The sequence below is a fragment of the Taeniopygia guttata genome, chromosome 10 (genome assembly GCF_048771995.1).
Source record: "Taeniopygia guttata chromosome 10, bTaeGut7.mat, whole genome shotgun sequence".
Lineage (NCBI taxonomy): Eukaryota > Metazoa > Chordata > Aves > Passeriformes > Estrildidae > Taeniopygia > Taeniopygia guttata.
In genome coordinates, this window is record NC_133035.1 from 3849810 (window position 1) to 3868709 (window position 18900).

The 18900-nt window shown below is 52.1% G+C and overlaps 1 protein-coding gene across 4 annotated transcripts in view; it reads left to right on the plus strand.

Moving 5' to 3' along the window:
- The window catches only part of ZNF609 (zinc finger protein 609), a 61360-nt gene that overhangs the window by 12823 nt on the left and 29637 nt on the right, over nucleotides 1–18900 (plus strand). For 3 of the 4 annotated variants that reach the window (XM_032750299.3, XM_030281566.4, XM_030281564.4), the window contains exon 2: nucleotides 983–1847. In XM_032750299.3, coding sequence (XP_032606190.2) covers nucleotides 1101–1847 — 747 coding nt within the window. In that variant the 5' untranslated portion in view covers nucleotides 983–1100. The remainder of the gene's footprint in view (nucleotides 1–982; nucleotides 1848–18900) is intronic. The other variant, XM_030281565.4, reaches the window with a different exon arrangement.

The following is an 18900-nucleotide window of genomic DNA, read 5'->3' on the forward strand; positions in this document are numbered from 1 at the left end:
TGAAGTGTCACTTGTAAATAGTACCAGGAGCAGACAGGCCTGGAGCTTGGTGGGGACAGGGAGGACAGTGCTGCTGGAGAGAAGCCTTATCCAAATGGGTGGTCAAGGATTTCTTAAGGATTCCGGAGAGCAGGTGGCCTTGCTGGGCGGTGCTGGGAAGAAGCTGTTACATGTGTTAATTATGTCTCGTCAGGGTAATTGCCATGACTAGGGTGCTGTGTCAGGTTGCGCGTGGGTGTCTTTTTTGTTTCTCTCCCTGGGGGCGAGGCTGGGAAGCAGGGAGGAGATATTTTGGGCTCACCGGGGTCAGCTGTGGCGTGGGCAGGTAGGGCTGAGCCCCCTCTTCCCAGTTAAGACTGTGTACTTATACAATTCCATCTCCGTTTCCCATTGGAAGCTTATCATGGCCAGAGGCGATGGTGGTAAACACTCCAAATCTGAGTACTGCGTTGCTGTGCCTAGAGGTGTGGGATGAGAACCCCTGTGCTTCCCACTGCAATTTGGCCTTTGGTGATTGCTCTGACACTTCCCAAGTGTCACAGGCACTCTGAAGCCTGTGATTTATTTCCCACCAAGGCACTTGACTTCCCTAGTGAGCAGCTCTTGTCCCTTGCAGCAAGGCTGGCGTGGAGAGGAGCCCTCCCTCTGGGTGGCATTGGCAGGAGAGGAATCAATCCTCCCTCCCAGGGGCAGCGCTCGATAATTCAGAGGGAAATGGTGAGCGGGGAAATGTGTGAGTAATGTCTTGTTGGAGCCGAGAGCCGTGACCTGCCAGGGCTGGTATTGATCGAGGACCGGTGCCAGATGGCCGCTGCTGTGGGGGCGGCTGTGGAGCAGCCCCAGCCCAGGGGGTGGCAGAAGGATGCTGCGAGGGGGATTTGGGAGGTTGGGGGTTTCACTCTGCCCAGATCTCTCCTGCCTGCAGGTGTGCCTGCCCATGGCTCTTCGTATGTAACCGTGTTCTCTTTGCTCTCCCTTCCAGCAGCGATGCCGTCACCTGGGCAGACCCGGACCACTGGAAGCCCCCCAAGGACGTAGGTGACCCCCAGGGCGTAGAGGCAGGGAAGAGCCTTGAATCGTGAGGGGCCGTTAACTCTAAGATGTCCTTGAGCAGCGGAGCTTCCGGAGGGAAAGGAATTGATGCGAACCCGGTTGAGACGTATGACAGTGGGGATGAGTGGGACATTGGTGTAGGGAATCTCATCATTGACCTGGACGCTGATTTGGAGAAGGATCAGCAGAAATTGGAAATGTCGGGCTCCAAGGAGGTGGGGCTCCCGGCACCCAACGCAGTGGCAACACTACCGGATAACATCAAGTTTGTGAGCCCAGTGCCAGGCCCGCAAGGCAAGGAGGGCAAATCAAAGTCGAAAAGGAGCAAGACTGGTAAGGACAGTGGGAAGCCGACCCCAGGGTCCTCCCTGTTCACTCCCAGTGAGGGAGCTGGTGGCAAGAAGGAGGTTCAAGGACGCTCTGGGGATGGTGCGAACTCAGGTGGTTTGGTGCCCGCCGTCACCCCGAAGAGCTCGGAGAAGTCAGCCAAGGCGTCTCGCAGTGTGGTTGGCTCCAAGAAGGAGAAGGAGGGAGGCTCATCCAAAAGCAAGAAGGAAAGGAGTGAGGGTGCGGGGACTGCGGCAGAGAAGGAGCCCAGCGTGCTGCAGCCTCTGGCCCTGGCAGTGAGGGTGGGACAGTATGACGGGAGCCAGGGGACAGAGCCTGCTGCTGCTGAGCAGCTTGGGAGTATAGCTATTGACACGGGAGCTGCACTCAATCCCTTGGGAGTAAAGTCGGAGCTGGAAGATGGAGAAAGTGAGTGCCGGCAGCTGAAAAAGGTGAAGTCGGAGAAGGTAAGAAAGTTTTTGGGGCATGGGTGCCATTGCTGCTGCTCACATGGCGTTGCTGTGACATGACATTGTGGGTGACAAGGGGGTGGGACTGTGTGTCTTGCACTGCTGGGGCCAGCACTGGCATATGGCTGGTGCCTCCTGGTTTTTGGTGTGAGTGTGGTTTGGCCGTGTGATGTGCTGGTGTCTGGACATGGCAGTGGAATGACACTGATCAAGCTTGGCTTCTGGGAACTGTGTGTGAGCAAATCACCTGCATGCTGTGTTCTTTGTGCCATCCTGCTGAGATCTGGTTTTCCTCAGCGCTTTGGCTGTGCAGAATAGGTCCAGGCCTCTCCAGCCTCTGTCACTCCGAAGTCAAGGTGATGTCCTGGTGCTTTGTCTGCTACATCTCCCAAGGGGACACAAAGAGTCTGTGCTGTGCTCTGTGTTCTGCTGGCTTGGTTTCCTGCATCTCCCAAAGGAATGTATTTCTCTCCAGTTGCATCATGTGCAGTCCCTTAACATTTAGTGGATGTGGGATCTGCATGGGCATCTGGGTGAGCACAAGGAGCAGGGCTGACAGGAGTCACCGCCTCGTTCCCAGTTTGCTGATGGTACATGGGCTCTGTCCCACTTGTGGTGGTGATCCAGGGCTGGTGGGTGGCTGTGGGTAATGTTTGACATGTCACTCCTCTACTAACACGTGGCAGTGATGCTGAGCTGGACGAGTTGCTCTTCCAGGTCACCAGAGGCACGAAAAGCCCTGCCAGTGGCACATGGCCAATGGGGTGAGCAGCCGCCTGGGCATCTGGGTGGTGCTGGGTGGCTACTCTGTGTCCAGACGTGGCCATTTTTCGAGCAATCACAGTAGCTGATGTGATTTTTGATTCAGATGGGGAAGGCTTTAAGCGTGTCTATGCTTTCCTCTGTGCCAGCTGCACACGGGGTGTTGGTGGTGTGTGCCTGTGAAGCCACGTGTATGTCACGCACAGGGTGAGCATCACAAGTGTGTGTGTGTTTGTGTTGGCTTGGCCCTATTGCCATCAACATGTATCAGGGTGTCAGGACAGTGGCTGGGGAATATGAAAAGCATCATCATCATGTTTGCAGCCAGAGGTTCCCTGGGAGGATTTCTGCTTTGGCATGGGGATCACAATGTGAGCACTGGGATGGGTGGGGAGGGCACAGTGGCGTCCTGGGCCAGGTGATTGACGCCTGTAAAAATCAGGAGTGGTGTGGAGACATCTTGTTCCTTTGTCTGTTCTGGCAGTGGAACCAAAGTGAATGAAACCAGGAAGAGCAGCAGATGCTCTTTTGCATGATGGACTGGAATGCTGCTGCTAAAAGCTGTGGATGCTGGAAGTCCACCTATGATTTGGGCCACCTGAGTGGGTTTGTGGAAGAGAAACTCATCAGGGGGGTGTACAGGGCAATGTGTTTTGGCTTGGGAAAAGCTTGAGGAGGACAGAAGCTTGGGAATTGGTTTGGGAAATACCTCAACATGCTTGGCTGTTATATTCCCTCATAGCCATCTGTGTTGGCTGCTGTGACAGCCAGCACTGGAGCGGGCTGGACCTTGGGTCATACCTTGCATGGCTTTACTGTATTATTACTATTAAAGATTGATTTATTTCATTGATACAGCTGCAGAAACTCTTTGCAGTTGGAGATACCAATGTGATATGTGATGTTGGTGGTATAGAAGCTCCACAGGTCATGTGTGCTGGCACCTGGAAACTCCTCTGAGTCTTGGACTTGTCCCCCCGTGTGGGCAGCAGGGGAGGTGGGGATTTTACCCCTCTGCCCCGTTCAGGTGAGAGTGTACCTGCAGAGCTGCCTTCAGCCATGGCATCCCAACATGAGAAGGACATGGAACTGCTGGAGTGAATCCAGAGGAGGCCACAGAGATGCTCTGAGGGCTGGAGCCCCTCTGTTTTGGAGCCAAGCTGGGAGAGCTGGGGGTGCTCACCTGGACAAAAGAAGGCTCCAGTGAGACCTCAGAGCCCCTGCCAGTGCCTAAATAGTCTCCAGGAGAGCTGGAGAGGGGCTTTAATCAAGGAGTGCCAGGAGATGGGGCAATGGCTTCCCACTTGCAGAAGACAGGGTTAGGTGGGATATTGGGAAGAAACACTTTCCTGTGGTAGTGAGGGTGGTGAAACCCTGGCACAAGTTTCTCTTGAGAAGCTGTGACTGCCCCATCCCTGGAAGTGTTCCAGGCCAGGTTGGACAGGGCTTGAAGCAGCCTGGTCTAGTGGGAGGTGTCCCTACCCATGGCAGGAGGTGAAAAAAGATGGGCATTAAGGTGACTTCTAACCCAAATGATTTTATCTTCTCCATGCTGACACTCAGTGAGGATGGTGCTGCCATTTTACTTGTCCAGATTCAAGGATAACCCCCTTACTAAAAGCTCAGGCTGGAGGGCTGATCCCTGTTTTGAGAAGGGATTTGATGTCTGGATCTGCAGGAACATGTGTCACTTAGGAGGAAGCATTGTCTGTGTTTCGTCAGCCTCCTGGGGGCAGCTGGATGGCTTCATTTGGGTCGGGAAAGCCGTGGGCGAGGAGAAGAAAGGTGTCTGCATGCTATGGGGTGGGAAGGCAGTTTTGTGTCTTGAGGAAGAGACTGAGGCTGGGTGGATGCCTGGGGCAGGGTGGAGGACCAATGGGATGCAGTGGGGGATGTGGCCTTGGGCTTGTCCTGTCTCCTGAAAGCTGCAGCGATAGCCCAAAAACTGCATGTGGAGTCCAAAGGACAAGCCAAGAGCAGAGGTATGTGCTGGCTGTGGGAGGGAGGGCAGCTCCTCTAGGCAGTGCATCTGCATCGAGAGGATTAAGGTGGCAGGTTCATTCTGGCCTGGGGACAAACCCTGCTTGGCAAGCGAGAAATTTGCTCAGACTGAAACAGGAACAGCCACAGTGTGACTCAGCTCAACCTTTGGTCTCCGTCAGTTTGTCCTTTGCTTAACCCTGTACTGCTCCCACTTCCGTTGCAGGAAGGGAAGCTGGTCTCCATCTGCGGATGAAGAAAGGGAGACTGTCTGTCCCTCCACTGCTGAAGCCTGGGGTGGGTGACCTCCCTGGAGGTCAGACAAAAGAGATGTGTGCTGAGCCAGTAGCTGCCAGCCAGGAGGCTCTGTTGTATCTCCATGGCTGTCATAATTAACATTTTGGCAGGGAGTATTTTTCCTTGATGAGGTGCTTCAATGCTGCAGCCAGCTCTTGCCCCAGCTAGCTCACCCCACTTGCCTCTACTTCTGCTTTTGTGTTCTTCCAATATCTTGTTGTAGGATTTGGAAGCCATTGAGTTCTTGTTGGGTGTAGGAAGGAGCTTTGCTTTGGGTTTTGCCAGACACTTCACCATGTCAGCTGGTGATCCATGGCTCTGTCCATAGGTGAGTTCACCCTTGCTCCCATGTCTGACAAAGCAGTGATGGAGCCTGTGGTCACAGCCCTTGGGCTCCATTGGATGTGTTTTGCCAGTGTGACCCCATGGCTCTGGTTGCTACTTCCTGGGGTGAAGTCTTGAGACCTGAATATCCCAAATATCCTTTTTTTTGGTGTGGAGCTTAGCTGTGTCCTGGCTTGTTACATGCTCTCCTCAAACCTGATGCCATCAGTGTGTTGGGGCACAGGTGATAACTTCTCCAGGGATGGGGCTGATCTTGATGAAACCCACTGGTGATAACCCTGCTGAGACTTTCCATGGGCTGAGCACTTAGAGAAGGTTTGCCTTTGGCTGTGGTCAGTGCCTGGACAGGTCCTTGGAGCTCCAAAAAATATTTGAGGGGGCAGCAGTGGGAGCTTAAAATACTTGCAGCAGGGAGAAAAAAGAGCTTGTGCTGGTGGACTCATGAGCATGTGGGTCAGTCCCTGGGTCACTGGGGGTGACTGGTGCTGAGCTGGGATTCAGTTTGCTTTGCTTTGCTTTGCTTTGCAGGGACACTGGTGCTGGGAGGGAATGGCAGCTCTCAGTGAGCAGCCGAGCTCAGCAAAATGGCCGTGCACGGAGGAGCAGCGCTGATTTTGCCCCACCAGCCGCCTGGCATGGCCGGGCTGGCCGTGGGGCTGGTGGCTGAGCTGGCCCCTTCCTCACCAGCCCTGCACCCACCACACTGCCCACACCGGGCCCCTGCACCCACTCGGCACTCTGGGCGTGCTGGCCCGGCCGGGGGATGTTGAGCATTAAACAAAAGAGCCTCCCAGCTCTTGGCTGCCGCTCCGGCTTTGTTTTGATTGAGAGGTTGTTCAGCAGGAGGAGGGAGGGGTTTTTTTTTTTTTTTTTTTCCTTCTCTTCTGACGAGCATCCAGATGTGATGCTGCTGCAGACAAGGGAAAGGCAAACAGAAGCCGCTGGAGACTCGACTCTTCTGAAAATCCTCTCTGCGTCACGTGTGCTGCGGTTTTGGGCAGCCAGGAGGGTGGATTCATCTGTGTCCCTTCTGAATTTCTCCTTAGACACAGTGTAGTGATGCCCTGTGTGTGCTCAGAGCAGACATCCCTGCTATGGGTGACCCGGTAGAGAGGGGCTGTTGTATAATGGGGAACGCTGCAGTGTGTTCACACCAAAACTGGTGTGAAAATGCCCTTGCAGTTCTGTGGGAGGACAGTGTGGCAACAAAGGGAGTACTTGGGGTCAGGTGACAATTGAGAGAGTGATACCACACCAGTGGCAGCTGCCAAAAAAGGAAATACACCCAAAAAATACACCTATGCACTGTCCCTGCTGCTGCTGGCTTTTCCAGCAGTTTGCAGGGTGGCTTTGGTGTCACCTTTGTGGACCTTCTTGCCTTAATCCAGGGATGCAGACCTGCATGGTGCCTCCAGTGCTGGTCCTACAGCCTCAGTGGGACCTCCAGGTGCCAGTTGTCCTGCACCATTAATCCTTTACCTGGAGTGAAAGCATGGTTGCCTTTTTTTAGCCATTTTTCCATTGTTGGGGGAAGGGATGAAACTTGGTTGTGCATGCAGCAGCAAGGATTGAGGTGAGGGATTCCTGTGTGACTCCAGCTCGAAGTGTTGAGATCTCCCAGTCCCTCTACTGAGTCCAAGCCCAACAGGAGATGGCCACAGACACTCTTAGGAACATTTTTTGATGTGGGGCTGAACCAGGATGAGATGGGGGTGGTCCCAGCCTTCTGCTTTGAAGACATGCTTGGGATTTTGACTCGTGTGAGGTTCCTTCTCTTGGGGCCAGAGTTTGGATGGAGAAACTCCCAGTGCAGCTGTTTTGGTGAAAACAGTTGTTGCTTTTTCAGCCCCTCCAAAGCTGGCTTTGGAGCTGGTGTTCACCCTGTTCTTTGTTTTCCCCAGGGATTTTTAGGGCATGTGGGAAGCCCAGTGCTTGGGTAGGGACCTGTTCATGCCCAAAACCCTGGGTAGAAGCTGTTTCCCAGCCCTTGCTCTGAAGGGCTTGTTTCTCTCCAGGCAGTGGCAGCAAGTGTGACATGGGCAGCTCAGGGAGGTGGCAGGGACGTGCAGGCAGCTACCGGCTCTTGCCTGATCCTCTCGCCATGGTTCTTTTTCTCCAGCCGTGCTGGAATTGACTGCCTCCAGAGCTGCTGACAGAGCTGTGTTGGGAGACCTTGGGAATGACACCACTCGTTTCCTTATTGTCCCCGGCTCCACCGCCCAGAGCCTTCTGCTCTAGGAACAAGGCAAGAAGGGGGCACGCAGCCAACATGTGTCAAGAGCTACAAAGGAGGAAATTGGCCTCGTTCACTTCAAACCATGGGGTTACTGCTGGAGTTTTGGCTCCTGCTGAGAGGTTATTTATATGTGGGCTTTCTTTTATAACCACTGGATGTAGCAGGCTGGGAGTTCCAGCTGATCCCACCTCTGAAGGCTTTGCAGAGGGAAAATTGCATCTCTCCCTGGTTGCTTTCCCAGATGGCCATGTTAGGAAGGACTAAAAGGCTGAGTTAGCTTTGATGCCAGACCCGTCAGCATTGCTGTATCACAGTGAATTGGCTGTCATGCCAAAACATGGCTCAATCTCCACCAGAATGGGCAGCAGGACATGTGGCTCCCTGTCAAGGACATGGTGGTAGGAAACAGAGCAGTGCTGGGAAAAAAGAGAAAAAACCTCTCTGCTCCTTAAAGCGTGAGAGTGGAACGACACGGTGATAAGGAAGGGGCTGATAGAGGGGGGACAGAGGTGGAACAGTCCCTTCTCAGCTTCCTTGGTGCAAGTGACCTGCAAATCTGCTCCCCCGGTGCTTTGATGAGAGATCTTGATGGGAAGGCCGGGGGTGATGGATCCTGCTGACTCATGGACCTGATTCCTCCCTTGAGAGCAATGGCAACTGCTAGAGATGGGTCAGATTTTGAGGCTAACGGGCTCTGGTAGACTCGGTGGTGTTTTTTTGCTTTGCTTCCAGGCTGGCGGTAGCTGCTCATTAGCCTAATGACCCCAGTTACCCAGCACCATTTATCTGCCGAGGGAGATTTCTTTAAAGGAAGATTTGCGCCTCTGGAGCGTTGTGCAACCCTGAAGGCTTCAAAACCCAGCGAGCTGCTCCCGCAGCCCTGCCGGGGAGCTGATGCAGGGGGAGTGTGCCAGGAATAACCCGCTAATGAGCAAAGCTGCTTCTCCACCCGGCAGCCAGGGAGGCCACAGGAAAGGGCAGCAGAGCACAGGCTGCCTGCATTTCCCCTCCTATGCTTTTAAAGGCTGCTTGGATGGGGATTCACTGCCTTTTCCCTGTTTGCTACAGGCACGACATCTTCTGTGCCACTGCTTTCACAGTGTTGCATTACTCTGCTGCTACTCTTGAGGATGCTTTGGGCTGGAACTGTGAAATCCACCTTTCCTGTGAATCCTTGTGTGCAGGCAACCCTGGAGATTGTTGGGCAAGCGGGTACTTAAATCCCCAGAGCTGAAGTTGGGCAGGAGAAAAGGCAGTGGTGATTGCTGTGGACTTTCTGGGGTGGTTTTGTGACATTCCTACCTCGTGGTGATCAGTGCCTGGAGCTTGAATGCTCATTGGGTGCAAGAGGAGCCACCCTAGGGCTCAGAGCTGTTGAGCAGCAGCTGGGAGAGCAGCCCAGGGCTGGGAAGCAACTGCCGGGCTCCGGAATGATTTAAAGCCACCAGCAGCCTGACGATATGTTGTATTTGGTGACAACATCTGCTCGAGATATTCCTGTCCCTGTTACTCATTCCTGCCCACGGACCAGCCCAGGGAACTGATCTGATGTAAATAAATGTGCTCAGGGTTTTCTGGGGTGAGCTCAGGTTGTGGGCTGACATGGATGGGTGAGCATGGACAGTGATGGTGGCACCTGAGGCTGGAGATGGGGGCTTTGCTGGGGCCATGCTGTGGTGTAAAGGTTTTAGGGGCTCACTGGCCTCTCACAGGTCTCACAGTAGCTTTGGTGAGCTCTGCTTAACCCAGGAAAGCACAGTGATGCCTGTGCTCCCCATCCGTCTTCCTCCTGTGTCCCCAGCCTTGCCAGCTGAATGGTGCAAGCTCCATCCCAGTTTTTTGTGGGCAGGATAAATCCCTTTGCAGGAAGATGCTACCATGGAACTTTTGTACCGTGTGGTGATGGCATGTACTCACATCTGCTGACTTTTCCCCTGTCCTTGACACTGAAGTGGCTTTAAAACTTGGTATTTAGATTTACTTTAAAATAGGGTCTGGCCCTTGTTCACTTGGGATGTCTTGGAATGTGTTGTGATGAATAGTGCAGAGAGCATGCCTGCTCTGCAGGCCTGAGCTGGAATTCTGGTTGGGATGTGGATGTGGAGGTCACCATGTTTTGGTGAGGGGAGGGGATGGGATGTGATAAAGCTCAAAAGTGGATTTTGTCTAGTGCTGAGGGAGTAAGAGAACCCCCTGGGCTGTGCTCCCTTAATGCAAATGCTGGAGCCTGTGTGTCTCAGTTTCCCCTGTCCTCTGCATGGATTGGCTGCTCCTGTTAGGCTTGAGCGTGGGGTTTGCTGGGGGGAGCGCGAGGCTGCTCTGGATAGAGAAGGCACCATTGCAGCTACATATCCTGTGTTTGTCATACTGTGGTTTTGGGTTTTTTCTCAAGGCAGAAAGTAATTTCTTTCTGGGAAGCTCGCTCACTCCCCCAGTCAGCCACGGAAATGCAGTGTTGTGATATTTCCCCAGGTACGCTGCAAATGAACGCTGTTCCCAGACTCCTCCCACTCACCCTCCCACCCCTCTCTCCACTCTTTGAGGTGCTGGTACACTGCCTCCCACTCTTGGAATGGCCCTCTCATCTGGTTAACAGATGGCTGTGGCATGTTCTGGAGTCAACTGCATGCCATGTGGCTGGTGGTCACCATCCTTGGATCAGCCCTCAGAAAAAGGACCCTGGAGCTGGATCTTGGTCCTGTGTTCAAGCCTGAATTGAGGAGGGAGAGCTGCAGGCACCCGGTGGGTCATCTGTGGATGGTTGCAAGTGGAGTCTTGGGGTTTGTTATCTGAAAGGGAAGACCATCCCAAAAATCACTGGTACCACTGCAGCTGGGATTCTCCATCATTGTGGTGCAGAGGGAAGGCTGCGATGTCCATGTGGTCCCACACCAGACATGGTGCACGCTGAGAGCCATGGCTGGTGTGACTACACCAACTCCAAGCAAGTATTTCCAGCTGGTGCTGCCCTGCCAACCTGGGATCCTGACCCACCTTCCGTGGTGGGACACCAAGCCCCAGGTCTGCACTTCTGTGTCCCTCTGACCCACCGTGGTGTAAAGAATGGATGTCCCTTTGCAAGGAGAAGAGAACAAAAAAGGGTTCAGTGAAAGGGTGGTGAGGCATTGGAGCAGGCTGCCCAAGGAAGTGGTGGAATCACCATTCCTGGAAGTGTTCAAAGAGTGTGTGGATGTGGTACTTGGGGTTTGATGGTGAGCGTGGTGGCACTGGGTTAATGACTGGACTAGAGGTCCAGCCACTAATCCAGGTCTTCTTCAGACTTTATGAATCTGGGAAAGCTGGAGTCAGGTTCTGGGAAACAAATGGCTAAGAGAGGCTTGCAGGAAGAGAAGAGCACTGGGTCTGGGCTCTATGTGTTCAGAGGCCAGGGGAAGTTGTTTTCCAAGGCTGAAAGGGGCAGATGGCTGGGCTCCAGGCAGCTCTTGGAGGTGGTGACAGAGTCATCAAGCACAGCTGTCCTGTGCTAGCGGAGCCTCTCCTGCCCGGGTGGGACCAGTGGATCTATGGGGTGTTTTGTACACAGAGCAAGGTTTCAGGGTTTCCAGGGCTGTTTGCTGTTCTGTGGCTTGGAGGGGAGGAAGGTGACTGTGTCTATGTATCATGGAACAGGTTTGTTGACAGGAAGGTTTTTCTTTGCTCAGCATTAACATTTCAAGGTGCAGGAACTCTTTGGGCATTAGTGTTTTATGGTCTCGCAGGCTGGCTATTAATGCTTGTCTTTGTGGGTAGGGTGAGGGAGCTGGAGGGGCTGAGTGGCCAATGGTCCTTTGGAGGAAAGCAGCCTTTTGGTCAAACCCCTATGGCCACAGGCAGAGCTGCCTAACCTGGGGGAAGAGTGGAAGCCCTTTGGTAGTGGGGAGAGCAGGCGGTTTAGCTCTTGGACTGGGTCTGGATCTTGCCTACAAAAAGTCAAGGTTGCATGTAAAACCATGCCCAAACATGACCAAATATGCCATGGCTTTGCCAGATCACTGCCTGGCTTGTGGAAGAGCCACAAGGTCCCAGGAAAAGGCCCTGCTTTAGAGGGGCTCACAGCCTGTGCTCCCCCCACCCCTGCTGCTTCCTCCAGACCAAGAAAACAGGAGCTGTTGGTGTTCCCTGTGATAGATCCCTCAACAGTAGCTTGGACCTGTGTGTGTCCTGTCCATGTGGTCTCTCAGTAGGTTCAGTGTCTTCCAGTACCCCCAAGGACCATGAGGAGGTTCATGGCATTAAAAAATGGAAGCGTTGGGATTTTCAGGCTGTGTACTCTTCAGTAATGGCTTGGTTCTGGAAGGAGCAGCTCCCTGTGTGGGGCCCTGCAAAGGAGGAAGACACAGCAGAGAGGGCAGCAACACATCTGGTTCTGGTTTTTCTTGTGAACAGAGGCTGTTTTGGGGTTCTCTTGCACCACCCCTGTACTCTCAGTGTGCTTGAGCCCCAGGACCAAATGCATCTGCCTTCTGACAGGGAAGGAGCTCTGCTCAGCTCTTGGCTGGGAGGACAGGAGCCATCTTCATGGTGACCTGATGGCCTCCAGCCTTCGGCCACAGGAACAGGTGAGTAGACTTGCAGGTACTTGTTTCTGGGCAAGAAACCAATGATCCTCCAGGCCACCAAACCAGGCAGATTTTTCTGGGCAAAGAGGGGATCCAGTTTGGTGCAGATCTCAAGCTGGTAGCACAAGGAGCCTGCAATGAGAGGTTACCTTCTCTTTTGGAGTCACCATCATGAACCAGACCGTGCTGAGGAGGGGTGAGAGACTGGAATAAATGTAATGGTTTTGGGTTTGGAGATGTGTTACAGTGCAGTGCTTTACTCCTTACCACTGCTCCACTGTTGTGTGTTGCCCAAAAGCTTTTGGGAATGTTCCTTCCTGGTTGGCCTGTTTCAAACGTGACACTGAAGCAGCACCCAGTGGGGTGCCTCAGCAGTCCCTGTCAGCTGAGCAATCCCAGCCTCCTGCCAGTGAGTGAGGCCATTAAAACCCAGTCTCCTCTGGGAGCTGATGGTCTGATATGGAAGATGGAAGGAGCATTGCTTTCAATTTCCTATTGATCCTAATGAGCCAGTGTGGGAGTCTCAGATGGCTTGGCTGTTTTGGAGGCTGTTAGCTCCAGCACTCATAGCTGCTCTCAGGTCTGCTTTGCTTCTCAGTTCTAGGAAATGGAATAAAGAGAAAACCACTTAGGAGGATTTTAATCAGAACTTGGCAGAAGAACTTAAGGAAACCCAAGAAATCTTCTGACAACCGCACTTGACGCTGAGATTGCCAGTGAATGGGAAGGGCAAATACAGGCTCTTGGCTCAGGTGGGTTGGGTTTCTTCTGGTTCGTTTAATGGGATGCCATTAGCATTCCTGCCCTCCCTGGCTGGGAGGGGTGGGGAAAATAAACCTTCTTCAATATGCTGGAGACTTGTCAGATGGAAATAAGGCTGAGTCCTTTGGGAGTGGATGATGGACGTCATCCCAGACCTGTTGGAGATGGCCAGCATGGTTCAGGAGGAGGAGCTGGTGCAATTTTTACTAATAGTGGCCTTGGAGTTCGAGAGAGTCTTGTGGTGTGGTTGGATTTCTTCAAGAGGTTGATCTTGGCAGACTGGAGAGGTGGGTCTGTGTGAACCTCATGAAGTTCAGCAAGGCCAAGTACAAGGTCCTGCCTCTGGGCTTGTGCCATCCCTAGCACAAAAACAGGCTGGGTGGAGAATAGATTGAGCACAGCCCTGGGGGAAGGGTCTGGGGATACTGATGGGTGACAAATTGGATGTGACCTGGCAATGTCTGCTTGCAGCCCAGAATGCCAACCTGGGCTGCATCCAGAGGAGTGTATCTGGCAAGTGGAGGGGAAGGAGGCTCTGCCCCACTCAGGTGATGCCCCACCTGCAGAGATGCCTCCAGTCTGGAGGTCCAACCTCAGAACCTGCAGGAGTGAGTCCAGAGAATACCATGGAGATGCTCTGAGAGCTGGGGCTCCTCTGCTCTGGAGCCAGGCTGGGAGAGCTGGAGGTGCTCACTTGAAGAAGAGAAGGCTTCAGGGAGACCTCAGAGCCCCTTCAACTGCCTAAAAGGGCTCCAAGAGAGCTGGAGAGGGACTTTGGATGAGGTCCTAGAGTGGGAGGACAAGGGGAGATGGCTTCCCCCTGCCAGAGGACAGGGTTAGATGGGATATTGGGAAGAAACTGTTTTCTGTGAGGGTGATGAGGCCCTGACACATATTTCCTAGAGAAGATGTGGCTGCATCATCCCTGGACATGTTCCAGGCCAGGTTGGATGGGGCAGCCTGGTCTAGTGGAAGGTGTCCCTACACATGGCAGGGGATTGGAAAGAGATGAGTTTGAAGATCCTTTTCAACCCAAACTGGTCTGTGATTCAGTGGTGCTGAACTGTTGCTGGTGAGTGCTGTTGGGAGTAAGCAATTTGTTATGAGGTTCAAAGCCCTTGTGGATGATGTCCGGTTTCAAACTAAGATGTCTGAGGAGTGGACAAACCTGTTGCTGTGATGAGAGATTTCATCAGCTCTCCAGATCCTCACTTAGTAATAGCAAGTTTCCCATAACATCTTCCTAGCCCAAGTTTCTTGTCTCCTTTTGTAAATTGTTATTTTGGAATATTTGATTAAAAATCCATGGAGTGGTATGAGTAGCTTGACCATTTAGGGGCAGGAGAGTTGCAAGAGCAGTTCTTGCATGTGTGTCCTGCAGCTGGGTAACCCAAACCAGCTTTTGTTTTCTGATTCCTGGGGAGGGGAGCATGTAGTTCTGGTTTATGAGTGTGGGCCTGGCAGAAACCAGAAATTGCTGAGCAGAACCCCCCCCAAGTTGTGTTTATTTGTAAAGGGCTTTTCAAGACTGCATTGTACCACTGCTTTTTGTTTTATTGATATTCCAGCATCTGGACTGTCTTCCTAAATGTGCTTTCATCCAAGGAGAGATTAAGGGAGTGAGAACTGTTCTGATAAAGCTGCCAAAAATAATCTTTGCTTGAGACTAAGTACCGCTCTCTGGACTTTGTCTTGTAAAACAATTTGTGGGTGAGCATGAAGAACCATCCTAGGAAGCCCCAAATGCTCCAGATTGTTGTTCCTGCCGGGGGTTTGGAGGACTATACATTTTCCACAAGAGTGTTTGAATTTGTCACGTGCTGCCTGAGGTGATCTAATAGCAGTCAGGGAAGTTTGGGGAATTTGTGGCTCAGTGACTGAATCCCTGAGAGGAGAGATCTGCATGCAGTGTGGTTGGATTGATGGGAACACTGCTGATGCACACATCCATCTTCCTCACACCCCACAATGGATTGCTCATGGATGGGTTGTCATCTCCTGTGAGGAGCTGATGTAATGAGGGTGATAACTGGTGTAACTTTAGGTGTTGAGGATGTGATGGTGGCAGTGTGATGCAGATAATCCATGAGGTTTTGTATGAAGATCCATCTGAAAGTAAGTTGGTGCCGCATTGGAGTAGTTTGGCTCTTAGCACCTGCCAAGGTGCCGAGCTCAGCAAAGCACAGCAGCCTTAATGCTGCCCCCTTTGTCATTCTCCTTCTGGCAGTGTTTTTCCTAAAAATCACATGTCCTTATGCTGTGACTTTGTTTGACAACTTGTGCAGTGACAGGGAGCTGAACTTCTTCCTTGATGAGAAATGTAGGTATATGTGGCATGTGTTCTCCAAACTTGCGTGGCCCTGAAGCAAAATATGGTTTGGATGCCATCTGCTTCCTAAAGGGCAGAGTTAGAGCTGCTGGAGGAAGCTTAACACGCTCCTATGGGCCATATGCTGCGCCGTGCCTCTCCCAAAGGACCTGGGATTGGCTGCTCTGGGTCAGTTAGTTAATTCACAATCAACAAGGCACTATTAAAAGCACGTTCATAGGAGGACTTTCTCTGAGGCTCTTGGCTAGTGGCTTGTGTATCCCACCTGGGAATCACACCGTGGCCTGTGAGCAGGTGATGGAAGTCATGACCCACTGAATATCCTGAGTTGGAAGTAACCCACAAGGATCATCAAGTTCAACTCCTAGTAGGCTTGCCTGCATAAACAGTTATGGTATTAACTTGGAGGAGATAGTTTTGGTGGCACAAAATGTTCCTACTCAGGGATTTCTCTTGGCTCTAGAAACAGGAACTCTGGAAAGCACTATCAGAAAGCATCATCAAAAACCACCTTGGTGTCTCTGCCTGCAGAGCTCCTCAAATTCCCAGGATAGCTGAACACATCAGTGCTGGCTGGGAGCCATTCTGGCTCCTGCCTGAGGTCATGGTGCAGGATGGGGGCCCTGGCTCTGGAGACTCACTGAAGGGTTCCAGCTGGCTTGTGACCCAATGAGGCTGAAAGTAGCCGCTCTTCCATCTGGGCCAAGAATTTCTAAGGGTTTAATCACCCTGTCCTGGCACTGGACTGGCATGCTGTTCCAGTGTCAGGTTTACTGCTGTTGGCCCCCGAATGCCCAGTGCAGCTTGCTTGTATGGAACCCTGCTTGCTTTTATGGGACCAAAATTAACATCTCAGCATAGTTAGACTTTTTTAGTATCATTTGAATGTCTGACACTGCAGTCTTCAGCTGGTTTCGTATGGTGAGGTGATTGTACTGTGTGTGCTTTTGAGTGAAGTGTGACCAGTTTGGTGAAAGTTTTGGTCTTCTCCTTTACTTAATCTTCTCTGCACATGGGGAAAGGAGTCTTTTATCTGGGTGTGTTTTTTGTGTCCAGGGCTCCACATTTCCTTCCTGAGCCATGTGTAACCTGGTAGTGTTTTAGTGGGAAGAAACTAATGGCTGAAGCAGCTGCCTGGGCTTCACCCTGCAGAGGAGATGGTTTGGGGGGAGTGGGCATGGAGAGGGGTACTGCATTGGGCTTGAGACTTGATCCAGAGTTTCATCCCTGAATCACTGCAGGATGAAACCCTGCCCATGGCTGGGGTTTGGAACTGGATGAACTTTAAGGTCCCCTCCAACCCAAACTTTTTTGTGGTTCTGTAAGCTGAGTTTGGCTCTGGCAGGTGATCATTTAAGATCAGTGATGCCCTTCTCTGTAGGTCTTTGCCCCAGCATTGCCTGTCTTCTTTTTGCTGACAGCTTCAGTGCCTCTGCCATTCCTTGCTGTTGTCCTGGTCGAGAAGCAAGAAAGCTGGAGGAGCCAGGTGTGGTTCCAGCTTAGTGTTTCATAGACTCACAGGCTGGTTTGGGTTGGAAGGGTCTTTTAAACTCACCTCATCATCTTGCCATTGTCCTGAACCACTTTCAGCCCAGCCAGGTTTTCGGACCAAGCTCTCTGGATACAGCTGGTATTTGGTGGTGATCTCTTGGAAGATGGGAGATCTCAATGGAGAGCTTTCTTACAGGTTTGTTTTCAGCTTAAATGTGGGCACAGGAACCTTCCTGCCTCCTTGTGCAGTCACTGGAGCTTTGCTGCACCCGCGGGAGGTGTCCTGCCTGCTCCTGGCCACCCCTTCCCGCATCGATGCTCAAGGGTTTGTGCAACCATGTGGGGAATTGGGTCAGGGACATGATCCAATTAAAAGCTGTGCTGAGTGACATCGAAAGCAGGTTTTAACCAGGCAGTTTCCTGATAGTCCACAAATGCCTCTTGTTAGGAAAAAAGGGCTTTGGACCACAGCAGGAATAAACAGCCATGGGTGGATTGTGGTGGGATGATTTCTTCTGGTGGTGGTGCTGGTCCATGAAGGCTTCCTGTGTTGGTAGGCAACTGTAGGTACAACAAACCTGACTCCCACTTGAGTTCTGGCTGGTGTGTCTTTGTTTTCTTCCCAGGGAGCCCAGTCTCACTCCCTTGTGTCTGTTTTGTGGCTGCCATGGGTAGTAGAGAGCCTCTCATCAGGCGTTTCTCAGGCTCCTTCTCTTCAAGGGTGCAGCCAAAGGCTCTGGTCACAAGGGAAGACTGGAATTGCAGTGCACCCATGCCCATCCTCACTGCCTGGGGCGAAGGGGGGTTGCCTTTAGTAATCCTGACTAATCCTTTAATCTGTATCAACACTGATAGGTATTAAAGCAGCAGATAAGGTTCAGACCATGGCTTGGAGCTCTGCGATATCCCCACCCTCTTCCAGCTAAATCTGGGCTGATGGTGCTTTCTCTTAAGGGGACCGTGCTTGTTTGCCGAGCAGCTGCACTGGGTTGACAGGGTGGATTAGCTGTTCATAGCTGGAACATGCCCTTGTTGCTGGACTCCAGCTTGCCAGACTAGTCCATTGATTTGTGTATGTGTGTTCCTGGTAACCAGCATCCCATGCTTTCTGGAGCAAACCCCTCCAGGTTCATGTTCCTCTGACAGTCAGCAGCAGATCTGTAGCCTCCTGCTTTTTATCTGTGTTATTCACCTGGATATAAGCCCAGTTCAGTTGTAGACAGTTCACGGAGTTCTTAAGCAAGAGCACAAAGCTTTCCAGCGCTGTGGATCTGCGATTCCTTGCTTCCTGCTGCTCACAGCAGATTTCCCTCCTCCCCCACCTCCAGAGCAGGACTTCCACCACCATGTCCTTCTCCTCCAGGCCTTCTGCACTCTTGTTTATGTGCACCTTTCCTCATGGCTGAGGTCTGTGATGTTCTCACTTGTATGGCTTCTGGGCACCTCCCAGTTACCCCAATGATCCAACGCTGTGAAGGTGGGACTCCCGAGCTGGCTGTCCCATGTTTGGTGGCACCAAACCAAGGTTGTTAATGCCTGGAAGAGCTGCTCCTGGTTGAGTTCACTGTGCAAAACAAACTGTCCCTATTGTTTTTGCTGTTGTAGGCTCATCCGCCCTTTCCCTGTCCTCTTCCAGCTTCTCCCCATGTTTGTGGGATTGCTCCGAGTTTGCCACTGGTTCCCTCATCAGCAAAGCCATGGTTAATCCTTCCCATAAATCCTTTAAGCTGTCAGCCAACAGCCCCCTTCTTAAAATTCTAGCACGCAATCTCGGCTGGGATGGAGTCTGGCTCACAACCCCAAAGTTTCATTTTTATTCCCAGATTATCACCTCTGGTCCTTCCTGGTCCCAGTTTTGGTTGGCACTGCAGGCTTCTCACCATGGCTGTGGAGCAATGGATGGCTCATGTTTGTGTGTGGTCTTCCATGACATATCTGAGGTGTAAAAACATTCAGGTTCTGGATTACCTAATGAGGGGGTCCAAGTGTATCAGGTGGTTTGAAGTCACAGGTGAGAATATGTTCCTTAGATTCCATGTGGATGAAGTCTCACCTCTCTGAGGAGCCGCCTGTCCTGTGGGACAGAGTGTGTTAGCCCTGTTTCTTGCCTCATGAGCTTGATATGCAGCTGATGGGGCTAAAATGGGCTAAAAAATAAGAGTAAAGCTTTTTTGTGGTCATGCTCATTTGTCTGCATCCAAACTCTCACATCTTTGCTGTTTTGCTCTCAGAGATGACTGTTTTTCTTTTCTGTGTTTGTTTATTCCTGTAAAAGCACAAGGTTGGGTC